The sequence below is a fragment of the Spea bombifrons genome, chromosome 2, assembly GCF_027358695.1.
Source record: "Spea bombifrons isolate aSpeBom1 chromosome 2, aSpeBom1.2.pri, whole genome shotgun sequence".
Taxonomy (NCBI): Eukaryota; Metazoa; Chordata; class Amphibia; order Anura; family Pelobatidae; genus Spea; species Spea bombifrons.
The window spans coordinates 92015752-92038655 of NC_071088.1; the positions used below are offsets into that span (position 1 = coordinate 92015752).

General features: G+C 36.4%; 1 protein-coding gene across 1 annotated transcript in view; it reads left to right on the plus strand.

The window, feature by feature from the left end:
• Positions 1–22904, plus strand: part of GABRG3 (gamma-aminobutyric acid type A receptor subunit gamma3) — a 223468-nt gene that overhangs the window by 7602 nt on the left and 192962 nt on the right. Inside the window, exon 3 of the mRNA XM_053455184.1 lies at positions 14111–14178. Coding sequence (XP_053311159.1) covers positions 14111–14178 — 68 coding nt within the window. The remainder of the gene's footprint in view (positions 1–14110; positions 14179–22904) is intronic.

The following is a 22904-nucleotide window of genomic DNA, read 5'->3' on the forward strand; positions in this document are numbered from 1 at the left end:
TAGCAGGTGTAGGTGAATGGTCTTCATGGGAGTGATTGGAGTCCCAGATATGCATTAATGATTTGCACAGTTCAAGCAAGCATTCTCCTATCACTTTGATTACTGAAAGTAACCCCGCTGACTCCTTGTAATGGCCTTTGTATTCTGTCAGGACTCGGGTGATCAGGTCGGGTAGGAGCCCATGCGCAGGGGATACTTGGGGTTCAGTATGTAACCCAGGGTGCATGATTATGCAAACAAAGACACCACCAACAGAAATCCAGGTAATGCAGTGTATTTTATGTATATAACAGAACCAGCAAATAAGGGTAATATAGTCTAAGCAAGTAACCGGACGTATGGCAAAATAAAATACAGGTAATAAGTCTTTTGGCAGGGAGCCCGCTTGGAAGGGCACGACAGACAGAGAGCCCGCTTGGAAGGGCACAAAAGGCACACAGCCCGCTTGGAAGGGTACGAAAGGCACACAGCCCGCTTGGAAGGGTACGAAAGGCACACAGCCCGCTTGGAAGGGTACGAAAAGGCACACAGCCCGCTTGGAAGGGTACAATAGCAGGGAGTCCACTTGGAAGGGTACAATAGCAGGGAGTCCACTTGGAAGGACACAAAAGCAGGGAGTCCACTTGGAAGGACACAAAAGCAGGGAGTCCACTTGGAAGGACACAAAAGCAGGGAAGCAGGAACAGTACAGGTGCAGAGCCACAGCAGGAAGGTCCATAGACTTCAATACAAAGGCCCTGACTGAAGGGCAGGGCAGGTTCATAAAGGCAGGGCAATCCAGGTAACAAGGCCCAGCTGGATGTATTCACTAGGGCTCAACCCAGGTAACAAGGCACACCTGAGTTCTGAGTGCTCCAGAGGGCGGAGGGTGGCCACTAGTGGTAGCAGATGTAAATGGCACAGGTATGAAAAAGCCATGGTTCAGGCAGCAAAAAAGTGGTTCCTGACACATGTAAAAATGGGCCTAACGGATAAACTAGCCCTCCATTTCAGGACCCTCATGCTATTATTGTACATTCACAATATGACTTGAGAAATAATGGTCTCACCTGTGCCAAGTCAACTGTTTTGAGGATGGAAACACAGCATCATAATTGGGTGGCATGATATGGGCTGGACCTTATTACGAAGGCTTGCAAACTTTAGTAATTTTGGCATATAGTTTTTAGTTTGATTGTATTACCGATCATAACATAGACGGTAATTTGTTTACTTTTCTAAAGCAACCACAAAACTGTGGAGCGATTTTGTTTTTACAGTTGCGAGTGATTCCTTTTCAGTGATATAGATATATAAAAAAATCTTTTGAGATATGGGCTCAAAATATTTGAGATATGGGCTATTTGTTAGTTATGAGTAATAACATGTTACATTTATAAAACAAATGTTAGATGAGAAGCACAGCTGGAAAGTTTTGATTTGAGTCACTATAGGTATAGGTATATCAAGATGCTATGTACAGCTTGTACAATTTGTGTAATGTAATGAGTTAATTGAAATTAATTTAAAGCAATGAACATACATGGAAGAGAGGTTATAATTAAAGGCCAGTAGCAGTATGAAAGACAATATATGAATGGTATGTCACATTTATATAGTTTGTAGGAAGTGTAGCACCAGAAGAGTATGTTATATTCTACTATGTGAACCAGTAGCATGCCACATCAACATAACCTATTAGAGACAATAAAGAGGTTCATATTTAGAAATGATCTCTACTACTGCTCAATTTTCTTTGGGGTTTTATCAGAGATTTAACAAACCAAAACATTGATAGAGAACAGTCAAAATGAAACATGTTCATTGACACTAGCCTACACACACATCAACCACAACTGCAACTAATGAATGGAGCCTAGTCACTATAAACAATACAGAAAGCATACAATAGGAAGGACATACCGCTAAAGTATGAAAAATAACCTTACCTTGTCCTAATATGTTTTAAACTATAACTGGAATATATTTTAAAAGGATTCATTTAACTCCAGTTGGTAAAAGAACTACTACTTTCCAAAATACCCCCTCTCATAAATGTAATAAACTTGCTAATTAGTAGCTAAGATTTATTTAACTATAATAAATGCTCATAAATTACTACTTGCTTTTTTAAGAAGATTTGCAGCCTTAGTAGGAATGAGATAGAGGGGATGAATTTGGCACAGAAACGTATTAGTGATGCAGGTTTTGCTTTGCGTGCCACTGAACCAAGGTAATTTAGTCCCTAACAATTATACTAAATATTTCCATTTTATACTTACTGGAAATGAATAAGCATAAACTGTATTAATTTTTATAGTCGTGTTTAGTAATGTTGTAGGTAATAAATCAACTGCATTTCTTGAGAAATATGTATTTTAGTACATTTCCTTGTGGCATTAATATCATGTGGTTGAGATTCAACCCCTTGGTATGGAAGTCGCTGCTAGAACACATAGAATCCTATTACTTAAATCAAGAGGGCATTGATGAATCCGAGGAGAACATTAAAAAAGAAAATAACATAAATGAAAATAAGAAAAACTGGCCTCTCAAATTTTCTTGAAACAATTGTCTGTAATAGATAAAAACCTTCACTAACGATTATTCTTCCATTTCATAAAATTCAAAAATGTCTTGGTAACTTAATGGTGTAGAGAAGAGATAAGAACAGACTGGCCATCTGGCATACCGGGCAAATGTTCACTGGGCCGCTGGCCAATAGCCTGATCAGTTTATAAAAACATGTGGCCACCGGCCTTAAAGTACAACTGACACTTAGTAATCTACAGCGATCTACAGTCCAGCCCTGAGATCAGATGATTCTTAGGGCAGGTGGGTAATTATGAAGCATTTGGACACAAGGCACAAAGATAAGGCACAAAGATAAGACAAAGGTACATGTTTAGATAAAATAGCTCTTAAATGGTGATTCTAATATTTTAAAAATGATTAAACATGTTTATCAAAACAAAAACAAGGTGAAAGTATATATGATATTTATTTGATAAGAGAGAAACTCATAGGTGTCAAATCTCGGTAGAGAAATTTTCGTGTACAGTTTGCACTGAGAAAACACTGCAATATTGGCAGCAGTTTCTGAAAATAAAAACCGCATCCTTGTATTAAGCAAATGATTGTCACATAGAAAGAGAGCTAAAGGGAGAGTCGACAAAATAACAAATCAGGCACCTGGGCTACGTGGCATTCATTCAATGTTATCGGAGTGCTTAGTGCTGTAATCGTGAGACCTCTATTTTTAAACAACAAGGACTCTGTTTCTTGTGGTTCAATGCCAAAGAACTAGAGAAACACCAATATTGCAGGGTTGTCTTCCCACAGAGGAATAGCTGAAATAGATGAAATTAGTAATGATGGAAACAACAGATTGTGAAATGTATACGGTTAAACAATCTACAGGCATACCGCGGAAATTCACGAGTAAGGACATATTTACAGCACAACCATTCCCCTGCTTGTGTACCCTTTGAGTGAATGGACACATAACAGCATGACGCCTGCACGTCAGTACATCCTTCGAGTGTCTTTTGAGCATTTCTCATTTTAATTATCACAGTCCAGTCCATGTATTGCTAAAAAGGTAGTGCTTCACTTTAAATACATTTTCATTTTACATGCATGCTCTAGACCCCGTTGTGTACGCTAATGTGAGGTATGCCTGTATTTTCAACCCTGGGGCAACCCAGGAACGTGAGGCAGTAATACTGGGACCTGGACTTCATAGAAAGCCTATTAAAATGGCACAAGAGTGCACAGTCCAACAAATAAACCACTTGAAGTATTAATGTTGTTTAATGTCCTTATTACATTAGAAAAAATAGTAGCCCATAATATTCAAATCATGGTAGCTGAGGGGACACTTGCCTTCTTTGTCAGCCCTCCTTTCCAAAGGGAAAAAACAGAAAGGACTATATTAAGAACTGTATTGTGTCCCCACTAGTAATCTGTTGATGGTCCTAATGCATACGTATATGCCATACTCCATACTAGAAAAGGCCAAACAATCACTGACACTTTTGTGCATATGTTACAATAAACATGCATATCAAATGTTAAAAAAAAACATTTTAAAAATGAAAGATTTAGCTTAAATCTTAAACAGCTTTAAGAAGGCTTGTCTATGCAGTACCCCATCCACCGACCCATGGTTTGGTGATAGGAATAGGGGTTTAAAAGGCAAGTAGTAAGGCAACAAAACATGTGATGTTAGATATCCTACCGCCTCCAAAATATTTCTAAATGGACACGGGACCCTTTAGTTGCAATGTTTGGCAACAGTAGTGCATTCTTTTGAGACATGAAGAAGAGATTCATGATAACAGTAGTTTATTGGAAATACACACTGTTGTGTAGAGATTCACAGTTTTATTTGTTCTGAATGAAGTGTCAAAGATTCTTTTTTTATTTCCCTATAGGATTCTCTTTAATATACTATTTTTAGTGTAGATATGTAATTTAGAGCAGTATGTGTATGAAGCTTTTTGGCATCCAAGGATCTCTTTTTGTTAAGGACTGGAATTATTTGTTAAGAGGTTTAAACCTAATTCATTTAAAATGATAAGGAAGTAGGTTCAGGTATGGTCACTAAATGGGGAGTGCATGTCAGTTGGCACAAAAAACACACAAGTTAGACTAAAAGTTTACTTGCATTAGTGATTTGCATCCGTTCCTGCAGTATTTCCACTGACTTTCATGCACCGTCTTGTTGATGTTTGAAAAAAGAAACTTCATATTTATTACCTAGTTCCAGCTGGCACAGAAGGGAATATTTCTTGGCAGGTTTTTATTCAATTTGCATCAAGCCTTCTGTCTTTCATAGAATATTTTTATATAGTGAGCTCAGTTAGTAACTGCCCTGACTGCAAAGCCTACTCAAACCTCACGGTCACAGGTTTGAATCTAGGCAGAGTCAGCTCAGTCCTTTATCTTTCCGCGGTTGATAAAATGATTACCATCAACTAAGTAACAATAACAGCTATTACTCAGCTGCCAAGTTGGTAATTCCAAGAGTGTGTGCTAAAAATGCAGTCCCACTGGGAGAAAGGCACTACTAGTTATTATTATGCTGCGTAGGGGAGTATAGGTTCATTAATTATCCCCTTACTGTACATGAGATAGTGAAGGGGGGGCATTCATCAAAATATGATATTTTGATCTGGCTCACCAAATACATGCTTAAGTATTAGGAACTGAGATTAAGCGAGCACATGAATTTGTGAAACTACGATGGAGGTAGAGTTAGAGATGGTATGGCCTGGAAAAAAATGAAAAGATTGGGGAAAAAACAGGGTTTTAATCAATTTATTCCAAAGCCTTTTTTGGGTGATTTTCCAGAAAAATTACCAAAAAAATGGAGTGTGGAATATGTTCTTTTACAATGATAAATAACATGTTTATGACATGGTATTCAAACTATTTAACATAAAGACCGTTATAAAAGACTTCTAAGAATTTATGTAAAGTCTCAAATCATTACAAGTTCTCTCACCTGAAGGCAAGCAAATCCTGGAATACAATTCAAATATTGAGAATCCAATTCTTAAAATAGAACAATTGTGCATGTCTGTCTCGAGGGGGCTGCAGGGAAAATGGTTTCAGTTTAGTGTGGATGCGGCTGGGCTCCAGTAGAAGCAGTTGCTGGCAAGACTAAATGAGTTGTAGTGGGGGTGTTTAGTCAGCTAAAATTGAAATCTAACTGTTTTACACAACTTCTTTGGACTTGGTTTCTAGCCCTCTAGTTCATTGTTATCAAGTGGTTTAGTAACAGGTGACTGTATAAACCATGAGATTGTATAACCATACGATTTATGTTTTAGCCATAAATGTTGGTAGTCATGTTCTTATTTGTAATAAACAGAGCCAAGTTAATTGTTTATAAGTCAGTCACTTGAGAATCGGATTTTTGGCTGTTTACTAAATATGTCCAACTGGTCCCAGTATTTAAGATAAGACATAATGTATTTTTAATTCCAAACCGCTGATCTCATCTGGCCATACTAAGTTACTAAAAATAACAAAAGGGGAATATGGTATCATAAAATAACATTTTGTTCTAACAAATGTTATTTTTTTTAAAGGTGTATATGCTGAGAAGAAATAAATAATCTTATTGCAAAGGTGTTTTGCAAAGATAATACTGACAGTGGAAAAATTAGAGCACCGAGATAGGTAAAGACAGCTGTAGGGTTTGATTTGTTTATTTATTTTATGTATTTGTTCTTGCAAAAGATACAGATTTTTTTTAGCCTTGAAGTATCCCATTTTATGATAAATCATTCACAGAAGAGCATTGACAATGAGAGATCAACGCATTGGCCATCATCACATTAATAATGTGTTGGGTGGCAGGACAATTTTGCATTAAAGGGACCCAGCTTACATACACGTGAATACAAGTGACATCACTAGAATGCAATTTTAAAACCACAGTCAGTCTGCGGCACACTGATTAGATGCAAATCTGCAGAAATACTACATTTTCCTACAGTTCTGGTACATTTTTATTTACCCATAGACAGAGCAAAATTCATCTTCAGATTGGAAAGCTACAAACGATAGCATCCCCAGCAATCATATTTAGAGGAACAGGAAGGTATCTGCAAATAAAGCCAGTGGGATCATCAAACAAAGCAGAACCGCATGAAGTCAGCTAACTGAATGTCCACACATAACGAGGTACCCATTAGATAAGGAAATATAAAAAAAATAAGTATTTCCATATAGAATGGAGGCTGCTTCTGTTTCTACATACAAAAATGAATTATTCTTGTGTATTTCTTGTGAAAAGAGCAAAGAGTTAAACAAGAAACACACATTTTCACAGCCTTCTTTTCTAATATTTAACAAGGGTGCCAATATTTGAGGAGGTCACTGTACATGCATACATACTAGACTTGTGCATTTGGATTCATTCAAATTGCAATTTTAACATTTTGACAACTCATATGAATCCACAAAAAATGAGGAGGGACCCTGACAAAACAAAAGAAAACAAAGCAAAAAGCTTTGAATTTTGTTTAGAATTTTGGTGGTGCTCTCACTCACACACTCACTCTCTTTCTCATTCACGCTCTCTCACCCTCTCTCTCATGCATGCTTGAAATGTCTCCTAAATAACGGCCACCCTTTAAACACCTGAGTGCAGGTTAATTGCCTCCACCTGCTGACCTCCCAGCAATTAACCCCCTCATGCTGGGAATAATGAGCGCTCCAACCTGCTACTGATATACACAGACTGCGTTACCTTGCCACAATATATATATATTCTTATTAGGCACAAACACGTAATATAGAGTATTTATATAGAGATTTTGCCACTTAGTCATCATAAACACAGATCACAGCTCCAACTTGCACAGGATCTCTTTTCCTGTAACTGTAGCATGCTGGTTGGGGGATCCTGACACAGTAACCCTGAGCCTAGTTTATTCCTTACAAGTAGAGAGCAATGCAATTACCACTCTTACTGTCTTCAACATGTGTCTACTATAATAATCAGGCTGTAACAAAGGGCTTTTTATTCTGATGCAAACACCAGGGTTACTGAGAATGTGCTTGATTAATTCCTACATTCTATTATATCACTGTGTTTTTATCTCAGATTGTCAACTGCCTGGGGTTTTGATTTTTTCTTTTTCTCTTTTTATAACTGATTAAAATAACATTTCTTTGCAGTCTATTCACCAAAGAGGGAGTTTTCAGGAGAGCTGAATATTTCAACTGTGTGGTAACACTCTGCATAATCAAGAGCAAACCCTAGAAAGATGAATTATTATTTTTTTGGAAAATCTCTCACATCACCTATGCACAGGGCCCATATCACAGGGCCCATATCACAGGGCCCATTGAGATCTTCCTGAGGGAGAAGTTTACTGAGTTTGCCGCTGATCATGATGTAGTAATACCAGGTTGAAAAGTTCCACTCTCACTCAAACGTCCTCTTCGGTTAACAGACTCCTCAAACAAACCTATATTAAACTGTAAAGATTAAGCAATTAATACGCAAATGAGTTATATTGAATTGCAGTCAATGCAGTCAAGTACCACAAATATTTGTATTTATAGGTAGGATTGGTTTCTTGAAATCATTAATGTTGATGATACCTCTCCCACAAGGCTGTACACTGGTAAACCCCATCATTTATATTTACAGGTACAGGTCCCGATGGCTCTTATTTAGACATCATTTTCTGGAGTAAAATGAATCAAGCTTTTTGTTTAACGCATAAAAGATTCTCAGTTACCAGGGAAACAGTATGTGAGATTTAGCAGTGTTTTACTGTTATATTGCCTAGTTTATAGATTTTAAAAATTCTATTTGCTCAACTAACAACACTTATGCAACATAAAAAAGTATAAATACGGTTTTCATTTGAACCGTAATATATTTTTAGTATTTCCAATTTACATAGATCATGCATAACATGATTCTATGTAACCTATTTTTTGGCGATGACTTATGTTAAAGATAGCCTTTGATACATGCCATGGCTTTTTAATTTCCCTCATTGTTTTAAGGTCTACTAATTCTATCAGAAGGTTGTTCCACCTACATATACTACCACCCTCTCTGTGCTAGTTCTTGCATTTCTCTTCTCTTGAAATATACTTTTCTCCTTAATGTCCCCTGCTACTACAGGTAGAAACCCAACAATTGTAAGCTGTATTATCCACTTTTCATCATCTCCACATTGGATCATCAATAAACAAATCACATCCAGTTTTTAAGTGATTGAGCTTTAAGCCTGGATTGTAACTGGCAAGCCATATTTGATAAAGTAAATCTATACATGTATTAAAATTAAAATGAATATTGATTTTTTTAGAGTGAATGCTTAAAAATGCTAAGATTTTCCAGAGATGACATTGGAAAACCCTGCAGTTGTCAGGATAGGTGAAAATTGCTTTAATTTTCTAAAAAGCTCATCAGCAGTAAATTCATATTCATATGTCAATTTTTATGTTGCTGTTTTGTCACAAAACATAATAAAACAATACAGTTGCTTGCAAAGTGTCACATCTGAACATAATTATATTCTTTGCCTAGGAATTCCATACAAAGCATTAACAGGATTAGTAAAGGTAAAATTTAATGGAAAGGAAACACTGTTCTAGCATAAAAACACCCAAATAAAAAAGCATAAAAACACCCAAAAAGGTCCAAGTTTAAGTTGAGTATACAGAAAGTAGTGATAAAATAACTGATTTGATATATCCTATATACCGGTATATATATATATATATATATATATATATATATATATATATATATATATATATATATATATATATATATATATATATATATATCCACTACCCTCTGAGTAAAGTAGAACTTTCTTACATTACATCTAAGCCTCTGACCCTCTAGTTTTAGACCATGACCTCCCCCTTTCAAATGAACATCCTATTTAAGAACCTTGTGTGGGGGTCATCTTTGCTACCAAACAGCTTGTCAGTACCCCCTAACAGCTTGGGTGTGCCATCTTTGCCACCAAACAGAGGCCCCAAACAGCCTGCCTGTGTGATCTTTTCCCCAAACATCCTACTTGTACCCCTTTCCACACCACTTACTTGCAGATGTGTTGTGTCTGTCTTACTTTGTGCTGTGTGCAGACATATCTAACATGCAGGAAGTGGATATGATGTCACTTCCTGCATGCTAGATCACCCAGACACAATGTGCAGTGAGAGAGTGTGAGACATCATCCAATAAAATGGATAAGGATAAGTGGTCACAAGGATCGGTTACCTTGGCCACAATGCGACCATGATTGTTGCAATCATGATTGTTACGCCCTTGGGTGAGTTTAATTTTGGTGCTCCAGTGAGAGCTAGAGTTTTGTTTAATTGCACAATTGACCTCATAATAAAACTATAAAAACATTTGATGATTTTGTCATTTGTGACTCTGGAATACAGTGCCAAGATCCCTGGGTCTATGAAGAGTATCACAATATATACATACAATCCAATAAAAGCAATGGGATGTTCCCAGGTATAAAGTAATCATGACAGTAACCTTCTATAGTGCTATTCCGTGCTTATTTCTTTTCACACACCTGCAGTATAATTATTAGACTTGTGCATTCGTATTCGGGCGAACATGAAAACGAACACAAAGGGTGCTTTTCGTTGTCCAGCCCGAATACCGAAGAAACGAACATGGCGGCGGCAAGACGTATATGAAAACACACAACACAAAGAATCTTCGTGTTCGTCTTCGTTTACTAATCTCCCTGGTTCCTTCTCCATCTAGCCTGCCTTATCTACGCAGCATCACAGGGGTTAACGGGAGCGATAATCCGTAGGTTTGCTGTCAGGGGGCTCGTCTGCCATCAACCAATGAAGTGGAGGTGCACTTCATTGGTTGATGGCAGAGGAGGCCCCTGCCAGCGACCAACAGAGTTGCTTGTACGGACCTTTAAAATCCTGGCGCCAAAGCTGCTGCGTGGTGTGTACCGCTTTAACCCCGTATTAACCCTTTCTACAAAAAACGAACATGGAGAATGTACACAATTACATATCCATCCTCATACCCATACAAAATTACACATCCATGCTCATATAATCACAGAAGTACACATGCATGCTCACACACACACACACACAGAAGTACACATGCATGCTCAAACACACACAAGTATATTTACATATACATATACAGTATATGCAAACACATATACATATTTCCCACTGCCTGCTCCCACTTATCTCTCACCGATCCTGCAGTTTTTACTCTGGCTGCTCGCACACACTGTGCGGGCAGCCTCGGTTTTACCGCAGGGTCACGTAACGCCACGCCGCAATACGACATCATATCCTGGTGCTCCATTTATTAAAAGGCTCCTTTTATTGTACTGGAAAACCTCACCACATAGCGAGAGATGACTGGGGAAGCTGTGTTTTCATCATTGCACTGGATTTAGATGTTACTAGTTATCAAAGTAATAAACAGCCGATTTATAATTGGCATTTTATCCTGTAGACATTTTGCTCATGTTAGGTGTAATGCAGCGAGATTTCTTTGCTTTGATTCCATCTAGTCATTACCCTCTATTCCATATAGGTTCACTGTTCGTACCTTACTCTAAGCTGGGTCATGGTCTGTGAATTCAACTCTGGTACCAAGTGATAGATTTTAAAAGGATCTCTGCTAGATGGATGATATCATGTAAAAATCTAGGGGAGAATATTTTGCCCAATTATACCACATGTTATTTAGTGATATAACAACTGTTAATGTGTAATTCTGTTAATGATTTATGAACCCTGACCCGTTTCATTTAGTTTTGTAGTTCACTTTAGATTCAGCTACCTCTACAAGATTAGACTGAAATATAGTATGTTTTAATAGATTGCCACTACAGTTAATCATTCTTCCACTTGTAGCTGTTAATTCTTCCAATTTATGTTCCTCTACATAAAACCTTCAGTTCTTATTATTCATCTATAACTCACTTTTAAGAATAACTTGTATTATACAGTTTTATGTATAATGGCATAATTCCTTATGACTCATTCAAGAGTAACTCCTTTTAGCCATTTTTTTTAATGAAAGATGAATCCAGCATGACTTTGTGTTATATTTAAATAAAAATCCTCATTGCTGGTATCTTCACATTCACAACAGTCCAAATCTTTATAAATATATAATTCAATTATTGCCAGTACATATACACATCTGCATAAAATAGTACATTACATTCGCATTCATCCTAACTTGTTTTGGTAACAAAAATTGCCTGTTTTGTGTGTTCATACGAATCTCCAATAACAAGGGCAATTTTCTACGAAACTGATGAAAACTAATTGCAACGGTGCCGAAATTTATTTAGGATTTGTAAATTTGTTGTCACATGTAGGTACTACCATTACAAGCCTTTAATTAAAGCCTAAAATAGCCTTTAGCACTCCAAGCTGGGCCATGGTCAGTGAATTCAGCTTTGATACCAAGGTGTAGCCATTTTAAAAGTATCTTTGGTACATGTCTGATATCATGTGGAAATCTATTTTTCACAATTATGCCACATGGGGGGGGGGGCATTGAGGGTGGTCATGATCCTTAACCTTAAGATGGTGAAAGGTGAGTCCAGACGGTGTCAAAGATGTTGTTTTCAATGAATGCAGCAAAAACAAAGCAAAAATTGTGTCCAAATTTATTTTGCGTTTACACATTCTTCTTATTATAATATAACACGTTACATGAGCTGGACCACTGCCTTCAAAGAGTTGCTTAAAAAGTCTAGATTAGACAGGTGTTCAACACTTTGAATTTCAAATGCCCAGTAGGTTGATGTTCAATATTTAGTTCTAATGTTCACCTTCTTTTTTTTCGTCTAAACCCAATAATATACATATCTATGGAAAAAAAAGGGGCGAAAAGTGGAGCACGCAGTGGAGTAGCGGAGAATGCATTTGACAACAATCAGACTCGCAGGAATGACTGCAACATCATCAAAAACTCATTAGGCATCTCATTAACTTGACTATTAGCACTTCTTTTGCAGCCTGTCTAACACATTAACTCACTACATAAACACAACGTTTCCTCATTCCAGCGTCAGATCATTGAGGCACTGCCTCTAGGTCTTGCCCCACTTCTGCCATTTTATAATTATCTTTTATTTTTATATCTCTGTCTTTTATTGACTGTGTTATACTATTCATTATGCCGTTATTAGTTGTGCTTTCTCTCTATGCTGTTTATGTGTTGTTATTGAATTTTATGTGTCAGTTAAAAGTAAAATCATGTCAACAGACTTTAGTGCCCATACTGAAACATCAGGGTCTCTATGCTAAAATTATACCCATTTCTACTTGATCTTCTGTGACTTTTCTATCTCTATTAGAAATTATGTCACAATCTTACTAAATAATAATTTTATTTAGATTTTTTTTTTTTAGAATTCTTTTTTGGACATCCCTCCCAATGTAAACTTAGAGTAAACAAATTTCTTTGTGTGTAAGTTATTGAAAATGTTAACAATTACTAATAACCCAGTATTAGACCATACGTTCAATCTTTGTTGCCCCAGTTTAAATGTATTTCATAACAAGAGATTTAAATGCTGACATCAAGGAATAGATTTTCTTACATATCCTACAATGAATGAATAGTGTTCATGTAAAATATTCCTGTTGCTGTTTATGGAAATATTGGTGATCCATTTCTGCAATCACATTTTATTATAGAATGTATCCTAAAGTTACAAGTGTTGGTGTGGGGAGTTGGGGGTTGTAAAGAAAGTGTGACACGTTATATTGCCACCTCTGCACCACACTAACACAACCTTTGGAAGTATCTGATTGCTGCATTCAACAGGGGCCTAGAACACACGTGAAAAGCATGTAACATTCAGCATTGGTCTGGGGAAAGGGGTTCCCATGCATGTCTGTGCTAATATGTGGGAGGAAGTTTGAGCTAGTGTATCTTTTTTCTTTTCTCTCCTTTCTAGCTATTATCATTCCTCTTTTTCTTCTGTATAGCCTTCCATCTACCCCTTTTGTCTCTAGTTTTTTTTCTCTCTTGTATCTCTTTTCTCCCTCTTTTCATTGTTTCTCTGTACCCAGAATGCTACATAGATTGCACTTTCCACAGGGTATCAGTATAGAATTTACATATTCCAGCAGGCAATACATGAAGTATGGTAATATTAACAAACCGCACCCACATCCCATTGAGAAAATTGGTTTAAGGAGGTAAGAGATGATGCCCAATGCCTTACATACATTTCCTGGTACCTGAGATAGAGGAAAAAGCTGCATTGAACAATCTTGTGATTGTTGATTGGCTTGCTCATTGCTGTATTTGGTTTGTTTCGCCGGTGAGTAAGTCTAGCCACCCTGTATTATTCAGATGTGGCGTTTGTTTAGTGCTCTAGTGAGAATTAGCCTCATAAAAATTCAAAAAATTGGGTCATTGCAAATTTTAAATGCAAATAATATCAAAACAACAAACCTTGAAAACAAGAGAAAATACAGCTGACTATATCTGAAGGTATAAGGCCAAGGTAGGCAGAAACAGTTTTCTGGTGGATGTTCATGAAATGCTTTGTTAAATGTGAAATTTCATAAAAATATAACTTTTTACTTCTGGTTTTTTTCATAGTTAAACCAACAGTCATTGATGTGGACATTTATGTAAACAGCATTGGGCCAGTGTCTTCAATAAATATGGTAAGAAGTTTTTTGCATCCTTCTAGTTATATGTTTTTACTAATTAATTCCTTCTAATAACAGAAAATGATGAATTTGATAAAGGTCTTAATGAGTGATTTTAAAACTACCGTATATATATATAAATATAAAAGTTGTCAGTTTAGTAGTGTAAACTATATGGCATTGTAAAAGGGCCAATGTTTGGGATATTCTCTGGGTTTTTATTTTATAGTACATTCCACTTACAACCTAGAATTGGCATAATTTTATTTTTTTTTCCTCGGAAAGTTTAATTGCATTAAAAACAATACAGAAGGTTTAAGGAAGCTTTTCCAGTTTCTTTGGTAATCAAGGGCTATTGTTATGCCACATGACATAAAGTATTTACAAAAATATCTCAATGAGGTTAAATTTAAGGTTTTGGCTTTCATTAGTAATAAAAATGATGTTTAATGATAAATTTGGCAGAATAGGTGAAACAGCACCTTTAAGGTCATCTCAGGAAAGTGCTATTCTTTTCTGGGTGAATTATGAATACAACATTCCATATTCAAGAATAAATGCAGTACATAGGCTACCTTCTCTTCCAACAATGTTGTTAATTCAGAGTGTGCAGCACGGAAGGAAAAAAGTAATTGCAGCCACTGTCTATATTATATAATGGTTCCAGCAAAGACAATTCCGATTATTGCTTTTTATTGCTTTAGTACTACAGAAATATTCATACACAATTTTAAATAATATTTACAGTGAAGGTGATAATGAATAAAAGAGTATATATCTGCTGCCACAAATGGTAATCTGTGCTATGTGTGTGGTAACCTTGGAAAAACAATTTAAATTAAACAAATGGATTGTGGAATCGTCTATTTAGGGGGAAATACTGCCAGCCTTGTGCCATGTTTTATTAGTATGGTTATCGTCACATTGTCAAATTATTTTTTTGTATGTAAAAACAAAATAGAAATAGCATCTGAAAAAAAGACATTGTAGTACTTTAAAGATGTCATGGTCTGTCTGGTTTGAGTTTGTGGAATTGTGAACATCAGAACTGGTACCTACTGGAAGTCCCAGTGCTACCCTGACCTTTTGTCAGTCATACAACTTGATTTCTTGATTTAGAAACAGAAATATTCCAAGTAAACACGACACTGACAACTTATTAAGAAATGAAAGAACCTAAATGGATTTTTAAAAATCAAGAATGTTTTTGTCTTTTATTTATATATAATTATTTTCATGATTCCCATCTAGATGGACTAATGTTACGCTTATTAAAGCTTGTTTGACATATAACTATTTAGCAATTATATTTCATTACATTAAATCTATCTAACAACTCATTCGAGGGGGTTCCAATAGAATATTTCCAATAAAAAATATTTTAATAAATAACAGATATGGTATAGCATAACTCCTATCACTTTACACTGACATTGACATTGTACGCCTCTGCCTGCCTGTGCCACCTCTACCCGTTTAGCAGTCTGCTGGTGCTACCTCTGCCACTGAAGCAGCCTACCTGTGCCACCTCTGCCTCTGAAGCAGCCTACCTGTGCCACCTCTGCCCCGAAGCAGCCTGCCTGAGCCACCTCTGCCTCTGAAGCATCCTGTCTCTACCAACTCTGCCCCTGAAAAAGCCTTCCTGTGCCAACCCTGCCCCCCCCCAGTCAGCATGCCTGTCCAGTTTTTGCCCCTAAACACTCACTCACCCCTTACCTTTCTTGCAGACTTCACTGGTCCAGGGGCCGGCCAAGCATCACTGGGGCTGTGCAGATGTCTATGCGGCCCGATGGCTGCCTAATGCAGGCCTGCAGCTTACTGCTGTGGCCCCCGGGTACTGCGTGAGGAAATTATTTTCCCACGCAGGGAGGGCAGGAACCTGGGCGGGAAAAGAGTTTCCTCGCACAGTGTGCAAGCTCCACAGCAGTAAGCTGCAGGCCCGAGTTAGGCAGCTGTCAGCCATTGGGCACCCCCATGATGAGCGGCACCCGGGGTTGAATGCACCCCCCCCAAGCCCCTTTAGGTATGTTACTGGGGGCAGGAGCCTGGGCGGGAAAGGAGTTTCTTTGCACAGTGCACAAGCTCCACAGCGGTAAATAGTGGGCCCGCGTTAGGGGGCCATCTGGCCACTGGACACCCTCTTGATGAGTGGCACCTGGGGTAGACCGCTCCCCCCACCCCCCTTTAGGTACGCTACCGAACAGTTCATATAGAATTGAATGTCAAGTATGGACCGTTTTATTTTTCACTATCATTACAACAGATTTAAAACAATATTAACAATATTTTTTTGAGGAAGAAAGTATTTAACCCAGGAGACTTTATATACTATACATCTGTGTAGTTTAATTTGTCAGTAATATGTGCAATGCTAAATAATATATTAGGGATATATAAATAACTTACAATATTGTGGATTACTGAGATAATATATTAGAATAAAATGTACTCTCCTACAAAAGTACCATTTATAAAATATTTTTTTTAAAGGAAAGGAAACTGCAAAGCTTTATCATAGCCCAGGAGAAAAAACTCTCCTCTTGCAAACAGAAATAATTTTGTTTGGTTCCTCAATCAATAGAAACAATAAATGTGTTTTCATGGTGCAGTCACTGCTTCTCCTCTTACAATGAAAATCTACCCTGGATGCTCAATTATTAATCCACTGTTCTTTTATGTTATAGGTTATATACTAAAGTCAATATTTCATACTGGATTTCCTCTATCTCGGGGAAAATAATTTGTTCTCTGTCAAATATAATACAATACAGTTTTCTATGGCAACATTATGCAACTTGCTAGTTTATTAGTCCTTGGTAGTTCAAATAACCTCTATTCCATTGTGTGCCAATAAGGCTGCCTCTACCATATGGATAAAAAGGCCAATGTTTAGGACTTTGCCACACACCACTATATGAGAATACCAAAATCTGTGAGCCAAAGCAGGCAAGGGAGACAGCAGTAACATGACAGGAACCTTGCCAGGAATAACAGGAACACAACAGGTCAATAAGAATGATTCCAGAGACGCTACAAATAGGCAATGTAAATACAGTTGGGGAAAACGACAATACAGTAGGAGAAATGACCAGACACAAATTCTCTTGGAAACCAAACTCACCAGCAGATCGGCAGTACTGGTGAACAGATACCATGCATAGCTGAGGAGCAAAAGGGTCAAATCAGGTTTAGTTAGATATGGCAAGATACCAGAGGCCAGGAAAAGGAGCAAGGTGACTATGCAAGCTGTTGGTCAGAAAAGGTCTCAGTAATCAGTGGTCAGGCTCCCCTTGGTGGGATTCTAATATTGGATTCTCCTGGTAAGTAGTGTTCGTTAAAGCCTTTACGTTTTTACATGATGCAGATGGCTAGTTTGTGGAATTTTATAGGGGATCAAGAGGATTCTGTGCATGTAGGATATGGGTAGAGTTCAAAGTTGGTTGGCTTATGCTATTATACTAAAGTATGTGTTAAGCTTGTTATAAGGACAAGTAAATCCTTTCAAATTAAAATTCTGAATTTTAAATAGAATGGGACACTAAAATCCATGGGGCCTCACCCACACTAAAACTGTATTATGTAGTGATTTTTTATGTCTATGGTGTTTCTGTAAAAAAATGCAACCCATTGTTGTCATTAAAGCTTTCACTTGGCAGAAAACCTCTTTAAAGCTCTTACCCACCAATATGATATCTTATATACACTATATGACCAAAAGTATGTAGACGACCCTCACAATTATTGAGTTTAGATGTTTCAGCCATACCCATTGCTAGCAGGTGTATTAAATCAAGCACACAGGTATGCCATCAACAAGTGGGAGCAGAGTGGCTTATCTAGTGGGACATAAAGCATATCAGGGTAGCAGTGTGGCATATCAGGGGAGCAAAGTGGCATATCTAGGGGGGGCATGAAGCATATCAGGAGGCAGAGTGGCATATCTAGGGGAGCATAAAGCATATCAGGGGAGCATAAAGCATATCTGGGAGGGCAGAGTGGCATATCTGGGGGGCAGAGTGGCATATTTATAAAATTAAGGTGCATTATGAATTAAGGGGGGACCTTAAAATGGCTATTGGCTTTCCAAACATCTGTATATAACCTATGCTCACTATGCTGCAAAATATATACCAATAATGTTAAAATACATGTATTCCTGTTCAATAGATAAAATACTGCTTTACCATTCCTCTAATGTGTATTTTTTTCTTTAAAAATAATTTTTTTTAAAAAAAAATAGCAGCAAACTTTAAGTGCGGCTTATAATTGAACCAATACGGTATAATGGTAGTTTAGCATTAATGATAAACTGGTTCTCTTTAGATTGATTGTGTGTTTTTATTATGTGACTCTGGTATTACTCTGGTAATAATTTGCTAATGTTTTTTTTTTCTTTATTATTACTAAAATAAACATTTATTATTAATATTAAATGTATAAATTGTATATATAATAAATATATAATATTTGTTATTAATTTAATGGTAATTAGCACAAATTAATGGTAATTAAAAGTATGCACTGGTGCGGTTTAGATTATTGATTGAGATTTTTTTATGCGACAAATGCAATTGATAAAACATCAAAAGAGGCATCAAAGATTTGTAAAAAAAAACTTTAAAAAAAATCTCTTTAAATGTTTTATTAATAGCATTTGTCACATAAACAAATCACAATCAATTATCTAAAAAGCACAAGTGCATACTTTTTCCAGACTTATATTGAACAATTTGACGAACTGCTTTTCATATATATATATATTAGCTAAACAGCTTGACATTGTTCAATGTGCCTTTTTTAAAGTAAATTTTATTTATTTATGTGTGGCTGTGTGTGTGTGAGAGACTGCCTGAGTCTGTGCGTGTGTGAGAGACTGCCTGAGTCTGTGCGTGTGTGAGAGACTGCCTGAGTCTGTGTGTGAGAGACTGCCTGAGTCTGCATGTGTGTGTGTAAGAGAGACTGCCTGAGTCTGTGTGTGTGTGAGACTGCCTGAGTCTGTGTGTGTGAGAGACTGCCTGAGTCTGCGTGTGTGTGTGTAAGAGAGACTGCCTGAGTCTGTGTGTGTGAGACTGCCTGATACTGTGTGTGCGTGAGGTTTTTATTTTTTAGTAAGAAAGCTCGGAAGTTACTGGTCTGCCCATTTTTTTAATGTAGTGACAAATGGCGATGGAATTCAAGATTAAACAATTCAGAAATTATTTATTGATCTCCAGTACGGATATGCCATGGTGATATTAGGACCTATTTTACAGTATCTTCATGTATATATAGACCACTTCAAACTTAACTGATTATAGATACTCTGTGCACTAAATAAATCTTTCTGAAGTTATCCAATATCTTCGCCATGACCTCTGTGAACTTTACATAAGAGTAATAAAACATGGGCATGAGGAAAACAAGATGGTAGGCAAATGGCAACTTTGAAGATCCACAGAAAGTTAAGACAAATGATACTGCAAATTGTAAGAAAATGCATAGAAATGAAACAGAGAGTTAGCACAGAGAAAATATATATTAAAAAAAAAAAGAAATACATGGCCTGGAAGTTCCCAATAAAGGCAAAAACTCAGATAATATGGAAAACAAGAATATTCATGGCAAAATAACTGATAGCACGTATAGTTAAATGTAGGTTAATATAGTAGATAATAAGACACCAATTTCCTGATGATTGATTAATTACTGTACCTTTTTATTGGTTATATGGTATTGTCTTTGTTGCTTTGTGAAGCTTTAGTGAAGTTTTTTTTTTCTTCAGACTTAAACTACATTTCTTATTTAATTTAAAGTTTTATCATTTTTGCAGTCTCTTTTCTTTTTATAATATTTTTTTTCTGAAAAAACTAAAACATTTAAAATAATTAATGGGCCATTTTAGGACCAATGTACCAAGTGCAACTTTATGATCTCTGTTATAAGAGAAAATTAATAGTAATAACGTAGTAAATGGGTTACTGAGTTTTTGTTGAGAAGTGGATTTGCTAATAATGCAGAGCAACGTGACATGCCACATTTAGAAAAGAAATAGAGACTTAATTCATGGGCAGATGGCCATTAAAAAATATTAAAGGATAAGGAAAGTATAATTTCTTGGAACAGTACTTTTGTCAGTACTCACATTGTGTCATTACTTTGATTCCAAGAGCCAAGTGGTGGGTATGGTAACTAAGCACCTGGCGAATCACGTTACTGTGTAATCTACTAAAATTGGTAACTCGCGTTAACAATTGTAGGGACATTGTACTAAAAAGTAGATACTCCAAGATATGTAGGATTATCAACTTTAGTTTCATGTGTGGCCCAACCAAAATATGATAATATGATATTCTACTGCTCCTGTTTATGGGTCTTAATTTACTTTGAAAACGTGTAAGTATCACTTTATTAAATGTGAGGTAATACTGTTTCATTTGTTGCTGTTTTTCTTGTTTAATGGGTGTCTTCTTGTTTTTTTTTTAATACAATGTTATAGTTAATACATTTGATATATAAGATGTATAACACTAAGATGCTTAAAATATGTTTATATAAGGTTATGATAGCACCAATTAACCTCCTATTTTTTTAGTTTAATTTAGTTTAATTTCTCAGGCCTTTTTATATCCAAGTTCTTACATTGTCTTATAATTAATTTTCTGTTAAATACTACATGCAATAACTAAAAAGGAATAGAAGATACTATTTTATTTTACAAAATTGTGTCAACCATTCATAGCTACACAAATGCAGATTGTCAGGCCATAATTGTCAGGCCATAATTAAGTTTCTGTTAAATACTACATGCAATAACTAAAAGGAATAGAAGATACAATTTTATTTTACAAATTTGTGTCAACCATTTATAGCTACACAAATGCCGATTGTCAGGCCAACACATTTATGAATACTGAAAACTGTTACATATTCATAGCGATTGTAATGTATGGGGAAAATTAGAGCACCGCAGAAGTGTTGTTGTATATTTTGCTGAAAATTGATATATCTCTAATCTGTGAAGTGAAGAGTATAACATAATTTCTCAATTACTGTACAATTTATTAAATCAGGTAAAGATGAAATGGTTGAACAAAACATCAATTAATCAGGACTTTACATGAGTGTGCACTTCACTTTACGTTATCATTTAATCAGCTCTTGAGCTGGTGTTTACCTCATGAAGACAGAGTAGTTTGGAATATGGAGCACATCTATTTTTTCTAAAAAGGCACCATACACATATGCATTGTTTTTAGTTAAGCTTTCAATATTCTTGAAGCAGAATTTGATTATGAGTTATATAGCTAAAATGGCTAATCTATATTACGAGAATATTTCATATACACCGATTAGCTATAACATTATGACCACTGACAGGTGAAGTGAATTATACTGATAATCTTGTTATCACGGCACCTGTCAGTGGGTGAAAGGCAGAAAGACAACATTTGATCCTCGGAGCTAATGTGTTAGAGGCAGGGAAAATGGGCACGTGTGAGGATCTGAGCGACTTTGACAAAGGATAAATAGTGATGGCTATACGACTGGGTCAGGGCATCTTGAAAACTGCAGCTCCTGTGGGGTGTTCCTGGTCTACAGTGGTCAGTACCTATCAAAAGTGGTCCAAGGAAGGAAAAGCAGTGAACCGGTCATGGCCATTGATGCATGTGGGGGGCAAAAGATGGCCCATGAAGTCAAATTCAACAGACAAACTACTGTTGCTCAAATTACTAAAAAAGTTAATGCTGGCTCTTATAGGTGTCAGAACACACAGTGTATCGCATTTTGTTGTTTATGGGGCAGACCAGTCAGGGTGCACATGCTGCCAAAAGCACCTACAATGGGCATGTGAGCATAAGAACTGGACCACGGAGCAGTGGAAGAAGGTGGTCTGGTCTGATAAATCAAATTTTCTTTTACATCACGTGCATGGCCGGTAGAACACATGGCACCAGGATGCATCCATGGAAGCCCCACCTTGCAGCTTACAGGACTTAAAGGATCTTCTGCTAACATCTTTGGGAGATGCAAGCACATCACAAATTCAGAATATATTTGTTGGAACACATATGACTAAATAATCTTAAATTTTGTTTTTTTTCTCAAGATGCCTGTGCTCAAACTGGAATAGCCTAAATTATGTAATATTTGAGACATAGATATCAACACTCCTGCATCATAACTACTTGATTAAGTGGGTAGTATCAACTTACACATTACTCCCAATGTTTTAATGTAAACACAACATATCAATCGTATCTTCTGTTCCCTTTTAGTTATTTCATGTAGTACAATGTGGGAGCACAAAAAGCACTTTAGTAGAAGTCAAATATAGAATATATGGAAAGATCTATATCTCTGATATCATTATTAAATACCACAGTGTCCTATGCAGACTCTGGTTTCCAGAGTATTGCTTTCTTTTAAATACATTTATTTTGACGTAAGCACAGTACATTTTTATATAAACATAGTAGATTAACCCCTTAAAGACCAGGCTGTTTTTTTATCCTTTGTGAACGAGGCTATTTTAACATTTTTGCGGTGCTTGTGTTTAACTGTCTCTCATTAACTAGTTTTTCCTTAGATACAACTTTTATGATTATATATGTAATTTCCTATAAAAAAACGAATGAAATATGATAATCACTTTTATTTGAAAAATCTTTTACTTTTCTTTTTGCAAGATTTAGTGCAATTAGATTTTTTTTTTCAAATCTGATAATCCTGTCCCCATGTCCATCTTTGAAGCTGGCCAATTC